Source organism: Calypte anna, chromosome 1 (assembly GCF_003957555.1).
Source record: "Calypte anna isolate BGI_N300 chromosome 1, bCalAnn1_v1.p, whole genome shotgun sequence".
NCBI classification, from domain to species: Eukaryota; Metazoa; Chordata; class Aves; order Apodiformes; family Trochilidae; genus Calypte; species Calypte anna.
In genome coordinates this window covers 62,523,406-62,543,767 of record NC_044244.1, presented here as the reverse complement: position 1 = coordinate 62,543,767, position 20,362 = coordinate 62,523,406, and the positions used below count along the sequence as shown (strand labels likewise).

The 20,362-nt window shown below is 35.8% G+C and overlaps 1 protein-coding gene across 1 annotated transcript in view; it reads right to left on the bottom strand.

Moving 5' to 3' along the window:
* ERC1 (ELKS/RAB6-interacting/CAST family member 1) overlaps nt 1–20,362 on the bottom strand; it is a 277,653-nt gene that overhangs the window by 111,544 nt on the left and 145,747 nt on the right. Inside the window, 1 exon segment of the mRNA XM_030447002.1 lies at nt 16,926–17,061. Coding sequence (XP_030302862.1) covers nt 16,926–17,061 — 136 coding nt within the window.

Below are 20,362 nucleotides of genomic sequence, written 5' to 3'. Positions count from 1 at the left end.
TCCCATTTGAAATACAAGTAAATGAAAATGAAACAGTATTTGCCTTTTAAGATGCCAGTATGTTTTGCCAACTGTTTGTCATAAACTCTGAAACATAACAGGCCCACAATGAACTTCAACCTGTGTTGCTGCTGTTTTCCTCTGTTTAGCTATGTGAACTATTTGATCTTTATTGTGATAAACATTAGACTCTGGAGAAAACCTTCTGCTAATTATAATTGCAGCTATAACTTTTTTTCCTGCAGTGGCTGATGAAGCAGTGGACTAGAGTACAACTTGTGTTGCTACGGATATATGTTAGAATGTGACACTGAGAGAAAATTCATCTTCCTCTATTTTGATGAAACTGCAGAATGATAAACACTGGCAGTGTCCTGTCATGAAGCTTACACAGATGACTATTCAGAAAGAAAAAAAAAAATTGCTCACCTGTACAATAACCAGTTTCTTCAAGATCTATTACTTACCCAGATATCTCTATCATCCATTCTCCTTCCCATATGTATGAGATTCCACAGCAGAGATGGAATTAAACTAAGATAGAGTAGATAGCTCTGTCTTTATGCTCACTGGTGGCAGCACAAGGGAAAATGAAAAACCCTTTCGGCACTGAGGGAATGCCAAGAGTTCAGGCACAATAAAAATTTTGCTATCCCTACCAAGATTTGTATGAGAAGCACATTCCAATACATGTCTGCCTGAAAGTCTGAAAGGAAAAGGAGGTGTGACTGACGCATGTTTCTGGGCTTTTTCTTTCACTTCAGGAAGGAAATGGTAGGATGTCCAAGTGATACATGTTAAAAGGATGTATCAATTTAATTTATCCTGCATTTGTGTGATGTGTAATCTGCCATGAAGTTTTAAGAAAGTGCATGAAATAGGATATAAGTTTTCACTGAGGCATTCAGGTTCAATTAAATTGGAGCTATTCTGGCCAACTTCTTCATAACTGTGTCTTGAACTAGACTCACAAAGGTCTTTATAGCCTAATTTCACTCTTTGAATCAGAATTCAGATGGATTTCTCTGGTTTACTCTTGGGAAAGATGAGTTAATAATTTCAGAAGGCAATGAAACACTTCTTTCAACTTCTAAGAATATTTCTACAATAGAAATCACTGAGGTAGGGAAAAATCTTTTTCATTTGATCTGGTAACTAATGCAGTAGCACATTTTGCTGGTGTGCTTTCTGAAACCACAAGGGAAGAGCGCAATACTGAAGTGTTTTAAACTAGGAATCAATTCTGGTTGAAACAGCAAAATCATTGCATCATTACAAGCACATACATCTGTAAACTATAGTTCATTCTTATCATGTATTCCCTCAAAAAGACATAACCTAGATAAAGAACCTAATGATAATTATCTCAGTCCATTTTAGACTGAACAAAATTCTCCTCATGAGGAACAATTCTCTTTCATGAATTACCTCCCATTAGATAAGTGGACCTGGGAACTCAGGACTGTCAGCTGCCTCAAGTACTACTTAAAGCATCCTTTAACAACATTTGGAGATAGCCCATTATCTGTTAGGAATTTTTTAAACACATGAAAAAAAAGGACAGCCTGATTAACTGCAATTCTAAAGTGCACGCTCTTTGATTCATGTGGAATCTTACTAAGTTTCTTCCATAAGGTTCAATTGCTTCCTGTCTTTGGCTGTAACCAGTACCAAATGTAAAGATGAAAAACTGGTTTAGATGTAGTTGGCACTGTACTCAAAACTTGATCATCTCAGGTGTCTACCAAAAGATGCCAAAATACTCTCACCAAACTATGTAAGGTGGATATCTGTAGTGTTGGTTTAACTCCTGCACTCTTGAACCCAGAAGAAAAGATGCTATGTCAAAATAACTGCATGAAGTTCAACAAGACCAAGTTCCAGGTTCTGCACCTGGGTTGAGCCAATACCACACACAAATACAGGTTGGAAGGAGAAAAGATTACAGACAGCCCTGAGGAGAGGAACTTGGGAGTGGTGGTGGACCTGAAGTTTAAAATGAGCCATCAATGTGGACATGCAACCCAGAAAGCCAACTGTGTCCTGGGCTGCATCAAAAGAAACAGAGACAGCAGGTCGAGGGAGGTGATTCTCCCCCTCTACTCTGCTCTTGTGAGACCCCACCTAGAGTGCTGTGTCCAGTGCTGGAGTCCCCAGCCTAAGAAGGACATGGAGCTCCTGGAATGTGTCCAGAGGAGATCCATGAGAAGGTTGGAGCACATCCCCTATGAAGAAGACAGGCTAAAGAAGCTGGAGTTGTTCAACCTAGGTAAGTTCTGAGGTGAATTTATAGCAACCTTCCGGTATGAAAGGGGGCCTACAAGAAAGCTGGGGCAGGGCTTTTTACACAGGTGTGAACAAGGGGAAATGGTAAAACTTGAAGACAGGAGATTTAGGTTGGACATTAGGAAGAAATTCCTTCATGTGAAGGTGGTGTGTTACTGGAACCAGGTCACCCAAGGAAGTTGTGGCTGTCACCCCCCTGGAAGTGTTCAAGGCCAGGTTGGATGGGGCCTTGAGCAACCTGGTCTAGTGGTAAGGGTCCCTGCCCACAGAGGGGGGGTTGGAACTAGATGATTTTTAAGGTCCCTTCCAGCCCAAACCATTCTACAAAAAGCCAGGATGTTATTTTTCAGAACAGGAATACTGATGAAAATAAATCAATTTGTTATTTAATCTCTGCTTTTCTTGGAAAAATACCTGTGAAAACCTGCATACCTTCTTAAGAAGTCTATAAACTTTAAGGGAAGTAGTAATGCCAAAAGGTGTTACCAGAGTTTCACTTGATCTCAGAGGCAAGAAATCCTTGGGCCCTAAAGTTCAGGCTGAGCACAGTGGGTGCTCTTTTCTTGGTTCCACACACTGATCCACTACTCGAAGAAGTCTCTGAACAAGAAAACCATGCAAAATTGTCACTTATAAATGGAGAAATATCTCTTGTACTGATGAGATGATACTTGAACTAATGGGTTTTCAAGAACCAGGTAAACACTGAAGGCCAGAACACCATAGTAAATAACCTGAATGGTAGTAACCATGGAATTTAGCTCAAAAAGACTTTTTGGGGTTCCTGTGCAACTTATCCAAGGCAGGACACGTCCATGGTGTCACTGTGTTATTCATGACCATTTGCTGAAAAAAATGGCAGTGAGTATTAAAGAAAAAGCATACTGTCTTGAAGAGAGGATTAAAAAAACAGCCTTTATGAATTCCTGAAGAAGGAAATATCTCTAGGATAGCATATAGCTTGATACCAAGATGCAGCATGAACTGCAAATAATATCCAATAAAATCGAATACTAAAGATTCCAAAATTAAAAATCAAGTAACAGAGAGGCAAGCTACCATGAAGACAGCTGCTGCTATATATATTGCTGGGCATGAACAAACAGTAGAGTTCACAGAATAACTAAAAATGCTAATGCTAGTATCTCCAGTGTTTCATACAGCTGTCTTGATGGCCTCAACTGGTAAAAGAACCAAATTATTGGGGGTTACCTCTGATGGGGAAACCTCTGTTTGTCTAGGCAGAAGCTGAGTAAATCAAAGTATTAGTTTTATATGAAGCCCTTGTTTCTCACAGAGTAAGCCAAAGTCTGCTTTTTCAAGTACAGCAACAGCACACATAATTATGATGAGTTCCAGAATGAATGGAACAGTCTGACAGCTGAAGAGACAGAAACTGCCAGGCAGGAGCTGCTTGACCAACATTTCCTCATCTTTGGAGAGATCAGACCTGAGAGGCATGATGACTATCTCATTAGCACAAACATATGTCAACATCTGGAAAATTGTATCTGCCAAATAAGACACAGAAATTGGAATTCAAGCCTGATAAGTTGCATGAACGCAGAAAAATAGCTACAGAGCTACAAGAGACAAAAGGAGAAAATTGCAGTAGAAGAATTTAATTCCTCTAGAGGATGAGAGGAAAGTGCAATTAAGCTGGCCACAGCACTGCATATGCCACATGGAAAACATGAGGGACAGCAGAAGGCGATGAGTACATTCTCCACAATGGAAAAAGAGAAGATGTGTACATCCATAATATGTGTGCACTTGCAGATCATCAGTTGAAGGAAGGAAAAAAAACCCATATAGTAAAAATGGATAAAAATTATTTCCAGACCTGATAAATAAAATTTGATCACTGCATTAAAATCAGCACAGTTTTAAAAAAAAAAAAAAAAAAAAGTAAGGAAGTCAACAATTAGGAGAAATGGCTAGTGAATAGTTTCTTTAAAATAATAAGCTTTTATTTTAAAATAAAAAGTTTGAAAAGGGTGTGGTGTTAGGACAGTATCGTCCCTTGAGTATCATTGCTGCAGTGCAGGAGAACATTCAAGAGTGATGCTGCTATAAATGATGCTGCTGACAAAAACCATCTGCTCTTGTGAACACGAGAAGTTAAACATGTGAACTTTAAAAGTTAAACATGTGGACAAACAGTTGAAATAAAATAATATAAGGTGCTCAACTATGGAAGCTGATAAAATAGAATCACAGAATCTTAGAATATCTCAAGTTGGAAGGGACCCCCGTAAGGATCATAATGTCCAACTCCTGGCTTCTTGCAGTACTACCTAAAATAAAACCCTATGACTAAGAGCATTGTCCAATACAAAGAATAAAAACAGGCAGACAGCTGGTCTACCCCATGCCTATCTATCTCATGAAGAAAGAAAGAAAGAAAACCACAAAGGCAGTAAAATACATCTGTAAAATAATACAATATACTTACAATGGGAAACATGTTAGTATCAAGTTCACTTACATAGAAGGTAACTGAAGTGGTAAACATCAGTAAATATATGTTCTTCTCTACATGCTGAGAAATAAATATAGAACTAATTTGTCCATTAGAAGTTACATGAAGTCATTCGTGTTCTTAAGCATAAGGGTCCCAAAGAAGCAGCAAAAAACTCCCAACAAAAACAAGATGTTGAAATGACAGTGCTATACAATGATGATAGCACTGACTGACAGATATCACTAAAAGGAAGAATTTTGAGGCATATTAGCATGTAAGTAATGTTCTCTATGTGACACATTTATAATTCTAAGGACAAAGCATACATGTATATGTCCCTAAAGTATGGGTAAAAAACTACTTAAACCAAGGAAATTTGGAACAGAAACGTATCAATTCTAGAGAAAGGCTGTAACAGACAATGCCCAGATACATAAATATTACTCTTAATGGATCTAATTCAAATGAAAAGGGAAGGAAGAAGAAAAAAATTTTAGTGAAACCTTAGAAATAATTTTTGCCATTGTCTATCTCTTGAATAAATGTAATAAAACTCCAGCTGTTCACATTTTTTTCTTCCAAGATAGTTTCTGTGTTACCACCCAGGTGATACTTTCACAAAGTGATTCCAAAATATATAGCGATTTTATTCACCACAAGGAGCAATCTTAAATACTCAGAGCTTGTGGCAACAATAAAAAAAAAGGTTCCTAATCAATACTAGATCAATTGAATTGAATTGAATGAATACTATGTCTATCATAAAGTTCTGTAATTCCAATATCCTTCTCTGCTACTGACAAGGCACTGCACTACAATCTATATTATATCAATTTCTTGAAGAAGAACAGAGAAGAAGAAAAAGACAATCAGTTACAGACACAATTACATGGGCCTAAAAGGCAAAAGGCAGAACTGATTATTCCCAGGAGAAACGGGCAATGTCTCCTCCAGATAGCTGCCATACTTCTGACACTTCTTTCCTGTTACTCTAAGCCTGGTGCTCCCAACACAGCAATTGGTTAGGGAGGATGGTTTTTTACAGACATTTGTCATTAGCAACAACCTGGACAGATTAAAACATTTTGCCATTACTAACAACCAGGTTTACCATTTAGCAGCTCATGTAGGGTGCCAACAGCTTTAGCATTTTGCTTCAGCTGTTGCAAATTACCACATTTGTCTTTTTAAAAACCTACACAGACTTTGCTCCTATCTAACCACAGTGGGTCACTGCAAGGATATTGCAGCAATAAAACCCAAGGCTAACAATAAAGCTATGCAAACGTTATGAAATTATCAAAAGCTAATACAGATATCTGTAATTGGTTTGGGGTTTTGTGCATATTGTTTCTGTATTTTTTGTTTTCTTGTGTGTGTGTTTTTGTGAAGTTTTTTGGGGATGTTTTGTGGTTTGTTTGGGTTTATCGGTGAGGTTTTGTTTTGGATTTTTGAGAGGCTAGTTGGGGAAATGCTACTGGAAATGATATTTTTCCCACATAAATCAATACTATGACTCAAAATTCCTAAATTGGTATAGGATTACAGTAAAAAACAGTGACAGTTTTAACTAATGGAACTATTAATACAAAGCTGGAACACATATGTTTTCCTCTTGATACAGCCCTTTTCTTCTGAACTTTTCTTGCCAGTGTCAGTCCCGTCATCATAATCACACTAATGGATCACAATAGTTGTAAGATCCACCTTTTCTTTGCTAATTTTACACCATACTGCAAAAGAGAGCAGCAGAAGCAACACGCATGGACAGCTAGCTATAAAAGTTCACTTCTCTTCCCTTCAGTGACACTAAGGAAGTGTATAGCCAGCAGTTGAATCCACTGAATCTCTTTCATTCTTTCATTTTCAAGAGGACTCCATGGAACCATCTCCTGTCTTGTACCTTTATTCTAGTCTCTAATGCCTCTTTCTTGATTTTCATCGCAGTAGAGCAGATACTGAATTTGTCCTAGGAACTGCTTCCCAGGAACTCCTGGATAGAACTAACAATCTAGTAAGATGCCAATACTAATCACCACTCATTTTACTTAAGGCAAAAAAACCTCAACCCAAACATCATTACTTTCATCTTCTCCTATCTCCCCAGATTCAAACTAGAGGTGGTCAAAACAATTTCTCAGGTGTCAGACTTAAATTATTGAGGGGTCTCACATCAGCTGGGAATAACCCAACCCACCCATAACTGCCCTGTAAGCCAGATGCATCAAGTCAAGTTAATTTCTGTCTCAATACAACCTGGACTGAACAACTTCCCAAACATATGCACTCAGTGCCATGGTCTAGAAACCGCAGCGGTAGTGGTTCAAGGGTTGGACTCGATGATCTCTGAGGTCCCTTCCAACCCAGCCAATTCTATGATTCTATAATTTACAGAAAAATTTTACTTAAATAAATAAAAAAGATTTCTCTTTCCAATACCTTCATCAGTAAATGCACAAATCAGCTTTACCACTTTATCTGTATTTGAAAAACTAAGGAAATAAACATAATTATATAATGTATAACTTGGATACAGTAACAGAAACTTTAAAAAATTCAGCAAGAAGGAGTCAGGAAGAACAGAATGACTTAGGTGTGCAGCAGCAGAAGATTCACACGCATATGTGGAACATGAACCTATTAGATACAATGTATTAGAACAAAATGCTGAAAAGAAAAAGTGAAAAATGGAGATTTAGATACTAACATGATCAGAAAATTATGATTTTAGAAACACTGAAACAAAGTATTTGAAAGGAAAAGCTTCTTGCTGATGTATTGGCAGTGCTAAACTGATAGTATCATTTGAACAGGCAACAGAGCACTGCAGCATTCAAAAAAAAAAAAAAAAAAAAAAAAAAAAAAATTACCAATTAATTTAATTGGCATAAAACCCAAAAGGATGAGAAAGTGGAAAATCTTCACATTTTGAGAGATTCTCACTTCTTTGTATAAAATTTTTCCTACAAAAGCATAAAATAGCTTAGAGAAAAGAGAAAAAAAAATTTTTCTTTCACCTTAAATATTACAAAATTATCATCTATTGTTCTCAACCTGCAAAGCTGGAAAAAATTTTCCCTGACTCTCATCTTCAGTAATTTTTTTTCCATATTCAAGTGTTTTCAAGTGTTTAGATTTATTTATATTCAAGCAGAAGTTTGTCCTTATGTTTACTATTTTCTTCCTTTTCTTTACCTTTTCTACTTTCACCATCGGTGGATGGTAAACATAACTGCACATTATTGAAGAGGTAAACGTATTGCTGATGTATTCTGGCACAATGATATTTTGTTTTGTCCTTTAATAATAATCAATGTTGCCTTTAAAAATAATTTTTCTATCAAATGATATTTTACTGAAAATATTTCTTTTCATGTCAAGCTTACTGTCGTATGGTAGTAGAGCTAGAACAGAACATGGCATTGTGTACATATATTAAGATTTTTCCCCATCTTTTATTAATGTTCTCATACTTAATTTCATCTCCCATTTTATCGATGAGTTAGAGTTATGGTATATCTCTGGAGCTACATAGGTTTTTATTTAATTATTCTAAATAAATAAATGTAACTCAGCAATTCAATCTCATATACAGAAAATGTTACATTCACCACCATTACTGATCAGACACATTACCTCAGCATTAAGCCATATTTGTTCCATAGCACTGGGACTTCAAGACATATGCATTTATACTGAAAAAATTGTTTACAGCATGATTTCCTAAACTGAATTTGCTGATGAATTTAACTGACTATAGACAGTCTCTGGAATGGTAAGGAGATAATCCTCCTTTTATCATCAGTCAAAATCTAAGTGATACCAATATAGTTAGTTTTTCCATTCCCACCACATGCATTGATATGCAAGTGTACCTCACAAAATTCAACAGGTAAAAGGACTGCTATTGAATTTCAGTATTTACAACCTTCAGTTCTGAATACATGATTTATAGCCTAAACCTTAATTCTAGCTAATAATTGCATGCCACAGTAAAATCAGTTGTTCTAAGAAATCCTAGAAGTGTGTAAATTTTAGCCAAACACAAAAATTTAATAGGAAAAATGCTCATTAAAGGCAGAATGGGTTGTTTCCTACAGGGAAAAAAAAGTAAGAAAAAAGTAAGGGTAAACACAATTTGGGCAGCTATATAAACAAGATTAGGGAGCAATACTGAATTAGAATGAAGATAATTAGGCTTATTACTACTTGAAATCAATTAGAGGAAATTTTTCAAAGGAAATGCTGAAGTACTTGTTGCCACAGGAATGGAACTAAAAAAAATTCCATGTGTATTATTTTTGTAAAATACATTCTGAATTCTCTTTGTCCTTGAGTCCCCACCATCACCCCATTCCCTTTCCTCTTCTCTTGGGCATAATAATAAGGCAGAATAGCAATTTTATTAAACAATGAGACTATGAAATTAGTTGCAGCAACTGGGCGTTATTATTCTTGGTGAGAGATGAGATAGAAGCAGCAAGTTAGGGAAAAAAAAAAAAAAGCTTATGAAAGAGAGAGGAAAAAACAGAAGAGGGAAAAAATGCAAATTTATTGCCATTTCTAAAACTCATGAAATAGGACACCAAAATGAAAAGAGAGCTGTTCTTCCCCTTGAATGTACTCCTATTGTTTTGCTTAAATCTGGCCTTCAATGTTTTCTGCTCTCAGGAGAGACCTCCTCTCAGGAACCACACTATGTTGTCAACAGTTACATTAATCTCTCTGACAGTTTTTAGGAAAGGAGTTTGAATTCAGACATTAATCTAGGAAACAAAAAATCCTTGCAAAAAACATCTAGTGGTTAAGGTTGCTGGCACACATTCAGCTGTCCAGTCTTCATTGTATTTAGTTTCTGGCATATCATAAAGGGTACCAACCCAGCTTTTTTGCCAAAGAGGCAACAGAGTACAAATAGCTGGTTTCATCTTCCACTGACACCTCATGTTTCTGCAGAAAAGACTGGGTGAAAGTGTATCTGGAGAATAATATTCCTGATGGATCACAGAGAAAGGTTAGGATGTTGGAAGTCCTCTTTCCTCTGTTAAAAACTCTCAAGCCATATGATGGTTTTCTCTCACTACAAATCTCCATTTGCAGTTTAGGAAATACTGGGATAATTGGGAGACTGCCTAATGCTAGTTGTAAATAGTGACTTTAACAAAATTTTTCCAGCTGTCTGGTCAAAACTGCAGAGCACTTTTACAGTATATAAGAAGACGGAGTCAAATGGTTCATCTTTAAGGATGTGAAGGCATTGAATATGTTTAACCTGAACATAAGAAATGTATGGTAAAGTGAAACAAAATAGAGCAGATGGCTAAGTGTCTATCCAGGGAAATGCTTATCCATTCTAAATGTCAAGTCTCTTCAAGCTTAGTTTCTGTAAATGTTATGGTATAACAAGCATTCTGTAAGGAGTGCTCTCTTCTGCATCAATTCCTTAACAATGTATTTAATTTGATAAATATCAATTATGTAGAAAGAACAGATTCTGTCTCTGTAAGAACTGCCATATCAAAGCTAAGAACAAAGTTATATATTATTTCTGATATTCAGAAATGTTACTTTTACTTTAGACAGAGGAAAAGCATTCACATTCCCTCTTTAATAATGCAACTGAACAATTTGTAAAGCAACAAAATAATCTGTTTCTGAGACAAATAATTTTCATGTCCAAATATGTATTTCTTTGTTGTTGCTCCAACATGGCAGCAGTGCATGCATAAGCAACAATGAAGTTACTCAGATCTTGTAAAAAATCATCAGAAAAAATGCCTTTACTAAAGAGGGAGTTAGAGCTGTCCTTAAAATTCGCTCATGCCTCACAGCTTACTTTGTAAGTACAGTATCACACCAAAATCTCATAAATTCAAGACAATTAACAAATGGAAGAGATAAACTCATATTTTTTGAATGCTCACTCATGCTACTATATACTCTGTATGCAGCTGTTTGGAGAAACACAGATATTAGATGCCTGTATGGAAAATTGGTATTATAAACAAACAGACCTAGGTAAATACTCTTGAGTACAAAATGTCTTGATGAACTTCCTTTTAGTAAAAGGAGAATTTACTGTCTCGCAAAGTTCACTGGATCCAAAAGTATGAGATGAACTAATATTCCTAAGAACAAGTTCTCATCGAAGCAGATGCTGCAGGACTTAATTTCATTCCTTCTTGTTTGTCCAAATAATTTTCTGATCTTCTCCTGTTTACTTTCAGACAATCTATTAGCAAGCATTCATGACCTTTCATGAAATAAAGTTGCACTTCATTGCAAATTAAGAAAACCATACCTAAGTATTGTCTATAACTTCTCCATTATTTCCCAGAGGTGTACAAAAAGTATGGTGAGTTTGTCTAGTCATCATCTATACACTACTTCATATGGGTAGATGTATCTAGGAACATTTAATTATGAATTTTTAATTCAGACAAAAAAAGGATAAAATTTAAAGGGCCCTAGCCCAGAGAAACTTCCCCTCCACTATAAGTCACAAAAAGCCTAACTAAAAGGTCATAATTTTTTAAACTTTTCACAGATATCCAGGAAAGCTAGGAAAAGCTCTCTTGAGAGGAAGAGTTACAATATGAAAAGAGAAAGAGATAGTTTTTCTTCAGGCATCTTCCAGGATTACCTATTGTGTCTACATTGACTGCACACATTGCTGAAAACCACAGCCCTTCAAATAAATACAGAGGGCAACTTCTTTTGTATTTTCTGTAAAATATTGTAAAAGCTGATGGAAATTTAAATTGTTACTGGAATGTTACTTTACTAACGAGATTTGATACATAATAAAGTCTTTACTGCATATGTATGTCCTGTTTTCTAATGCAGTCAGCTGTCGAGGAATCTTTCAAAGAAAGGTTTGGAGGGTCAGTTGATCCCAGAACTACCTACTGAGTAACAGTGCATCTAGCCCAAATACAATAGGTAGAATAATTTGCATACATTCATTCCATTTAGATTTTTTATGAAGTATGATTGTTCTCTAGAGCCTGTATTTGTTCATATCTGCTGCATTTTCATCAATAAAAGTAATACGTAATACTGACAGACAGTACAGTTCTGATGCACACCATCTCTGAACTCGGAATCACATTCAGTTTAATTATGAATAATATGTAACACTGTTAAGTTTCATCCTTCCTGGTGAACTATGCAAAGATCTGGTGACTGACAAGAAAAACTCACCCCTTCAAAAAATGCTAGCAAATTTTTGTAAGTTCTGTCCCAGAGGACAGAAGGAAGATGACCTAGAACTGAATATATGACTTAGTGAGATGATAGCCACCTGCATGGGGGATAACGCACCTAGTCAGGCACAAGAAACACTGGTACCTAAAAGGAAGCAAAGAGAATTATCAAAGGACAGGGTGGCCAAAGCTTCTTCCTTATATAATTAATGTCTAAAAAATACTGGGAAAGGAAGGGATAGATAAAGAACATTTTGATCCTATTAGTTCTGAAATATGGATCTGAGCTCAGTGAGAAAACATAGGTCTGATGTGTCAAACTGTTCCCTGGAATAAATCCTGCAGATGCAAGATGGCATGAAAGAACAGGTTTTTACCAGGCTGAAATGGAGTAGATGACAGTTTCATGGGCCTTAACATGTTAAGCTGTACTATCCAAGGGATAAAGAAAGTACATTCCACTCAGCTGGCAAGCAAGGCTGGAATCTGATATAGCAGTGGTCTATATGGAAGAGGAATTAGCCAGGAACTCACCACCTGAAATACACTTAGACCAGAAAACATGTAACACCGTTTGACTAGCATAACCAATTTGTTTCAAAGCTGATGATGCCTCGAAAATTATGGAGGAAATCTTGAACATTACATTTGGAAAGCTTTTCTTTAACCATTTCTCCAGAAATGGTTTATATACACAGTTCGAAAGCAAGGTCATAGATTAAACAGGGAAGCGCAATCTGTCTTTACTAACAGCCAAAAGATGACAAACCATCACCTTCATCGTGCCATGATATAAGCATCAACAGATTAGGAGAAAAAACTTCAGCCACCCAACCCTTAAAATCCAGTCACAACATGTCAAGAGCAAATTCCTCCATAATCTGGTATCAGATGAACTGGGCTTCACTTGGGTTTTTCAGATTTTTTTAATGTTCATATCAACAGTTTTACACACTGTGGTGCCTCGTAACAAATAGTGCTTAGTACTTAATGAATTTCGAAGGTTCATTTGATGAAAAGGTTATCTGGCTACCTATCCCTTTCATTGAGCTTTGTTCAGATACCAGTAATAAACATTGCACAATTGTTTCGATTGAAAATTCAGTTCTTCCCACTAGAAGGGTATTTTTTGATTTAATGCTCAATATGATAAAAAAATTACATAATCACAAGGATCAAACAACATATGCTTGCATATGTAATTCATGGATTAGGAATTATACATTAAATTACCTAAAATTTGGTGTTTTTTAAAAAATCAGTAAATTTACTTGTTTTTACAGTAGTTCATTAAAGCATTGAAGTATATGATGCACAGCTGCTGGATATACAGTTTTTCAGCAGCAATCAGACACTGTTGGATAGCTGTGCTTTACATTAGACAACTCCATGCCACAAAATATTCTGAAAATGCCTCCTAAAAACTCGGGAAGATGTCTGAGAGACTGAACAAGAAAATATGTATCCTGCCTTCTAGATGTCAGTTCCAAGTACCCATTCAAGTATCTTGAAATTTCAGTAAATGTTACCTTTCTAGGAGAAGACAGAATATCAGTTCCTTTTCTCAAAAGACAAGCCTTAGTTGAAGCATATATTTTTTACTCCAGCCCAACAGCTCGTTTTTTTTTTATCCTGCTTATAGACCAGACACTCGTTAACCTCTTAGGTCTCGGGAGAGTTGTGGTTTAAGGGAACCCAGGAGGAAAAGACAAATTTGGAAAGCCATTTATCCATCTCACTAGAATTGAGACATTATGGTTTTCGTTCTTCCCCCACTCCCCAAAATACCAAATTTCCATCATCAGAGCTCTCTGAATAAACGAACATTTTGTTACTGTACTCAGGAAGAAAGAAACCACATGTCTGTTAGGGACAGAGAGAGGAGGAGTGGAGTATGTGCTTGGGAGAGTGTTTATTTGACTGCATTGCAGATGGTCTACTGAAGAACATGCAGATCATATATTTTTAAGCATTTCATAATGTCTTATTATTAATTCCAGCCAAAACCACCAAGACCAAAATTATCTGAAATTGGTGCTTGTGTGTCCTGACCCCAAAGCCAATAATGGTCGCATTAAAAAAAAAACAAAAAAAATTCTACTATGCTCTCAGGTTTAATTTATTTTCTTTTTAATTGATCTGAAGGGAATGCCCTTTAGAGTCTATGGAGAAGACACATCTCCACAACTAACAAACTGAAATGGGGTCCTGGATAAATTTTACTTCCAGGAAACCAAAATGTTGCAGTCCTTGAGAGAGCAAGGCTATAAGCAGAGGGCTCTTCTAAAGGAAGGAGTTTTTATTGAATCTGTCACTTGTCATTAAACACTCCATATTTTACCTTAGCCTGATATTTTCATTAGAGCATACAGACCTTTTTCATCTGTGAATGAAAGCATTCCCTTCAGCCTTGTGTTTGAATATGGGGAAAGACTCTAAAGTCGAGCCCACCCAAAGAGGACAATTAGGTTCAAAATAGTAGGAAAGACACTAGGGTAAATCAAGTAATATTAATACAATTATAACTTAACACATTTCAGTGATAACTATCACATCCCTCTTCAATATGAAACTCCTACATGCATATAATTACATCTATTTTTAGTCTCACAAATACTTGCATGTCATTAGATTGAAAGCATAAGACATCAGTGCAAAATAAAATGCAACATAAGCGAAGTGGAAAAAAGTAATTACTGCTGTATGGACATCTCTAATTGGAAAACCTGAATATAAAATGTAAAGATAATAAAATGAAACACTTTGTCATCTTTGTTCCAAATTTTCCTTTCCCTATTAGACCATCAAGCTACAACAAGTAACTCTAGAGAAAACTATCAAACAACTTGGCTTGGTTATTTGTTTATTGTTCCTGGATGTAAGTTGGTTACTATGAAATTAAAAAAGAGCAAATATTTACAGCAAAATTATGCTATGTTACTCATTGGTTTAGATCCATGATCTCTCTACTGCCAAAATGCTCTAAAAGTAAAGTATTGGATAAGACATTGCAAGGACAGCTGTATATTCTTAAAGAACTCCAATATAAAGCAGTACAATTTTTTCCACCTAACTTCTGAGCAAAAAAGCTGCCTCACTGCTGCCACTAAAGCTGTTCACTCTCTTTGAAGTACTAGAAACTGGTGTTATATAGTTTTAACACAATTTAAAGTCATCAATAACCAGAATATCACTATCTGTCCATTGCTAGGAGTAGCTGCAAAATCACATTACATAACTTATTGTTGTTTTTTTTGTTTTTTTTTTTTAAATCAATTTTAGTATGCAGATAGGAGCTGAGAGAAAACAACAATTTCTTCCCAATGCATTCCAAAATAAGGAAAAAGGGAAGGAATAATTTTGGGAAAAGAGATGGGAAAAAAAGCCATACCTTTTAAAATATCAAGGTTCTACATAAAATGAAGAAGATGGTCTTGTGCAATGGTGTCAGTCAATAAATAAAACCATGCACATAACTGCAAATGTCAGCTACCACTTACCTTTTTAAACGTAAAATACTGATTTACTCAGATTAGAACTGTAACCAAATATTGTATTAGTTTTAGGAATTTTAATGACATTTCACTAATACAAGGAGGATTTTGTTATTTAAAATTACGCTGCCACAAAACGAGAGCCTTGTGGATTGTCATAGCATTACAGCCACAAAACCCATTAGCAGATGTAGAAATCCCACATCCCAGCCTTTTATAAAAGTCTGCAGTTATGAAATCATCTTCATACACTTGGAACTTAACTATTTCAGTGCCCTGCACACACAGGACCGGAATTGAGGGGGAAAACCACAAAATGGTGCTTTTGAGAGCATTCCACATGGACACAGGTTTCTGTGGTTGTTTTAGAAGTTCTTAAAGGGTTGAAACCATCCCCCTGGAATTCCACAGAACAGAGTAAAGAAGAATCTGTTCAAATTATAGAGGGGATTTTGCTAGTGATCTTTTAAGATTTATTCTGTGTCTTCATTATAGATCTATTAAGATATGTAGCTGGTAACAAGAAACAGGATTTAACCTAGTACAACGAAGGAAAGGATGCTTTCTCTCTAAAGATTAAAAAATATAATTTAAGAAGACCTCAAAGGTAGGTTACTGTTTCCATGTTTATTTTCACTCTGCAAAACCAAAGATACTTTTGTAAACTAAAGAAATCACAGGCAAAATATCTATTATTTTCTCACTTAGGATCATGGTATCTGTTTGATTTCATGGCAATACTTCAGCATTTTAAAAACAGCACTTGTAAACTTACCGTTTGATTAACCATCTATAGTTAATATCAACATACAACATGCTCAGCTATATTGGACTTACTTTCATACCAGTGACTTCCAAATGCCTAAGTAGATTTTAGGTAACCAGACAATTTTTCAGGGCAGTAGCATGTTACCATTTCAGAAATAAAGCAGAAATAAAGCAAACTGACAAGTAAGCATATCAATAATTCATGAGGTAGCGTAGGGCTTCACTGCCAAACAAGGATGAGTAAACAGAAAACACAGTCCTCCAGTTACCTCACAACAATTTCAATTTGCTAGAAGAATACTTACTTCCTTATCTTTCCTTTACTGAAGAAAAGGCACCAATATAACCTAAAATCAACTGGGAAAATACACAAAAATGCTAAAGAAAAAAGCAGTTAGAAGAGCAGCAAAGAAAGAAATGCCACTAATCTCAATACCAAAATCACAGAATTGCTTCTATGATGCAGTTCATAATTGAATTGACAATTAAGACTCTTTTTTCCTTTTATGACAATGGGGTGAGCTACAAAGACTACTGAGATAGGTTCCTTTCTTTGAAGTGCTCTGGGGTAGGTGTGTCCTTTAAAACAATCAATAATCCATTTCTTTGGTAACAGCTGTGAAAATAGATCAGGAAGTACTGCAGAGTAGAGAGGCAACTAAAGCTTTGCTGTTTAGCCACATTGCTTTAGTTCAATTCCCATGTTACCTGAAGCTGTTGGGAGCTATCATTAAGATTATCCTCTCGTCTCCTGGCCTCCTCCAGCATTTGCGCACTCTTCTTTTTCTCCACTTGCTCTTTGTGCTTCAGGTTTGCTACTTTCTTGTTTTGATCTTTAACTTGCCTGCAAAAGAGAAGAGCACTCAGACCATGGTCCAGAACACGTCCCATCAGCCCCAGTGCTGGACAGATAGACTGGGGAAGAGTGGAACCCCCGAGTTACATCACCAACACAAACTCATCCTTTGGCATTACCCTCAGCTGTTAATTCATCAAACAAACCCACTTTGTTTTGCTCATTATCACTGACCTAAATGCAGAAATTTCTGAAACAAAAACCTTAATTCTTATTTGGTATAAACTATTAAGCAAAAGATGCAGCTGCTCTCTTGAGGCTATGTGTACACATGTACACACGGGTACATATAAAACCCCCAGACATCTAATAGCCTATTTTGCTTTGGGTACCATTACATTTAATGTAAGAAAAACAGGAGGACCAACAGGAAAAAATAGTGAAACATTACTTGAATACATCTACCTACACAATCTATGCAATCTCTTTTCAGAAGTAAAACTACTTCCTTTCAACCCCGAGTTCTACTTGTTTACTAGACATTTTGAGGGATTTCCTATGCTTTCTTTTTACAGAAACAAGACAGAGCAAGAACAATCTATTTCAGAAAGCGTGCATAAATTCCTTTTCACTCACATCTATGAATTATTTTTGATGATCCTGGCAACGACCATTGCCTGCAGACAGGGTTTGGTCTTTCTGGGCATTAACACACATGGAGCATTGAACCTAATTACAGACCCTTTAATCTCAGCCTCCCGACCACAGAGAACTTAAGTCTAAACTTCTAGTCCAATCAAAACAAAACAGGCTAGCTGTGCTTCCTCAGCCCTTTTCTCCATAATTATATCTGGAGTTTGGATTTTGGAATAAAAGATGGACTTTTTGGTCGCAAGATTTCCCCAAACATCACGCAAGTAGTAGAGACAGCTCTTTAATTTACTGTTTAGAAAGCAGAATGATATACTAACTTCCTATCTGGTATGTTATCCACACACAGAGAGAAGAATGTTTCTTCTGTATTTCAGAAATACTTTTAGAACAGATCACAAACAACTCTGATTGCTTTAATATTTTCTTCAGAACTCATAACAAAAGTATGATGAAGAACATATCTCTTTGTGATATATATATTCAAATTATATGGCATATGGCTAGTCAGTGCTTTGAGTTCTTACAAAAAAATTAGGTTCAGCACTCAGCTTTGCTTTTTGCAACGTAAGCCAACTGGAGCTGGGAAAACTGCAAAGACAGCAAAATTTTCCTCAGTGCTAAACAAACTATTAGTGTGAAAAACTGATGATGGCCTCCAGAGACCAAAAGAAAGGTAAATTCCTTTTCTGATGATCTTAAAGAATCATTAGCATACTTAACTACCTTGCCCAAAAGTTACAGCTGATTTGATTCAGGATGTTTTTAAAACACAACCGATATAACTTAAGTTTTTCTAACCCAGTGCTGCACGCTGGCAATGGGCACACTGCCCAGTTTGAGAGCAGACTTGCTCAGTGATTAAACAGCTTATTGGAAATATTATGTTGGCACCGACTCAGCTTATAAAATACGCAGTTTTATCTGTTCAATAAAATAAACATAGCAAGTACATATAAATTAATGCAGAAAATGAAAATATGTAAGCCAAACACATTCAGTTCCACATGAAAAAGATGAAAACATCTGCAATAACATTAGGAAATAATTGTTTTTTTTAAAAATTTGCAATCCTAGATTCACCTGTTGGGAAACTGGTTTGCGTTATCAGAATCTACTGGTTAGATAAGACACAATAATATCAAGAAAGTCACAAGTCTCATCAAATTTGTCTTAAGAAGATCATCTCCTGCATGGTCCAAATGTTGTTCAACAAAATATGTATTTCAAAGAAATGAGTAATTACAAGGGTTGACATCCACCTTCTCATGTCTGAAACAAAATGAATGTCTATCTAATAAATAAGATATTTTGAGACAAACTCAAGGTTTCCTATGGCAATTTAAAAGATGGGAGTCTTGAAATTACCTAGTGCTTGCAATACTCAGATCAGTCCTCCTAATTGTTATGCCTTTGTGAAACTTTAATCGCCATGAATACGATGATCACTCTGTATCTTTGATGTGAAAAAGCAACAAAAGCTGGGCAAGAAACCTTTCAAATGATACAGGTATCTATGGCATTACCTAATTTTTCTCAGCTTTTGAACTATATGAACTGAGGTCATGCAGACTTTAAATCTATACACCTAAAATTCATTTGATGCATGAAAATGCATTTCAACTTATCTCAATGCCCATGGTACCAAGTGATAATTCTCACCTTTATAATACTTCCTGCAGATAATTGTGTAAAAGATTTAGCATATAGAAACCCAGATCCCTTGAATATTTGCCTCATTAGAGTTCTAAGAAACTAAAAGAATCTATACTGTGATTCTGTAAAGAATATTCTTTCCTCTGGCAGATAACTTTCACTCTTCAAAGCCCAAGAATCATGTTTATACTTATAAACAATATTTTAAAAATATTTAAATACACAGACATGTTTTCATTATCAGCAGACCTCAAAAGTTGATTGCTAGCAATCACCCAATTCACCACTAAGTAAGACACTTGTGTTGCTATTTTGAACACTGAAATACTATTGATGATTGCTACAGAACAATTACATCTTCCCATCACCACATACTGAACTGGAACAATAAAATAAAATACAGAAAGTATGCATCTTAAGCAAGCACACTGCAACTGATACATTCTGTAAGATGGCAGTCAAGAGAAAAATAAAAATTGATCATAATATATGTGCACAAGGAAGCTAATTAGGATGGTAGGAAAAAAAAGGAGCTCTGGAATTTCCTCACTTTGAGCACTTCATTTTGTAAACTGAATGGTCTTTTAACTATTCTGTACATAATTACATGTCTATATATAGCACACAACCCTGTCAAAGGAATAGTGAGGTTTCAACAGCACAAGATTAAAGGTAGTAAAAAGAGAATGAAATAATGAGAATCATGGCAACAGGTTAGAGATTTATGGGTGTTTTACAGAAAGCATTAGTGTTAGCATGTATATCAACTTAGCAGAACCCAACTTGCAATGTGCATGTGGAATTCTCATCATAAAAAACCCCACATGAATTTCTGAGCTGATACAGTACATGAAATATTACTCTAAGTACATATTCCTACCAACACATCTTTTTAAAATAGGACTACAGATAGAAAATGAATGCTTATGGTTCTCATAAAAACTGGAGAGCCAGTTCAGGTTCAGTGAGAAAAAGCTTTAAAGAAGGATATCACTGGCACCAACAGAAACAATAAAAATAACAAAAGCAAAATTACCTCATC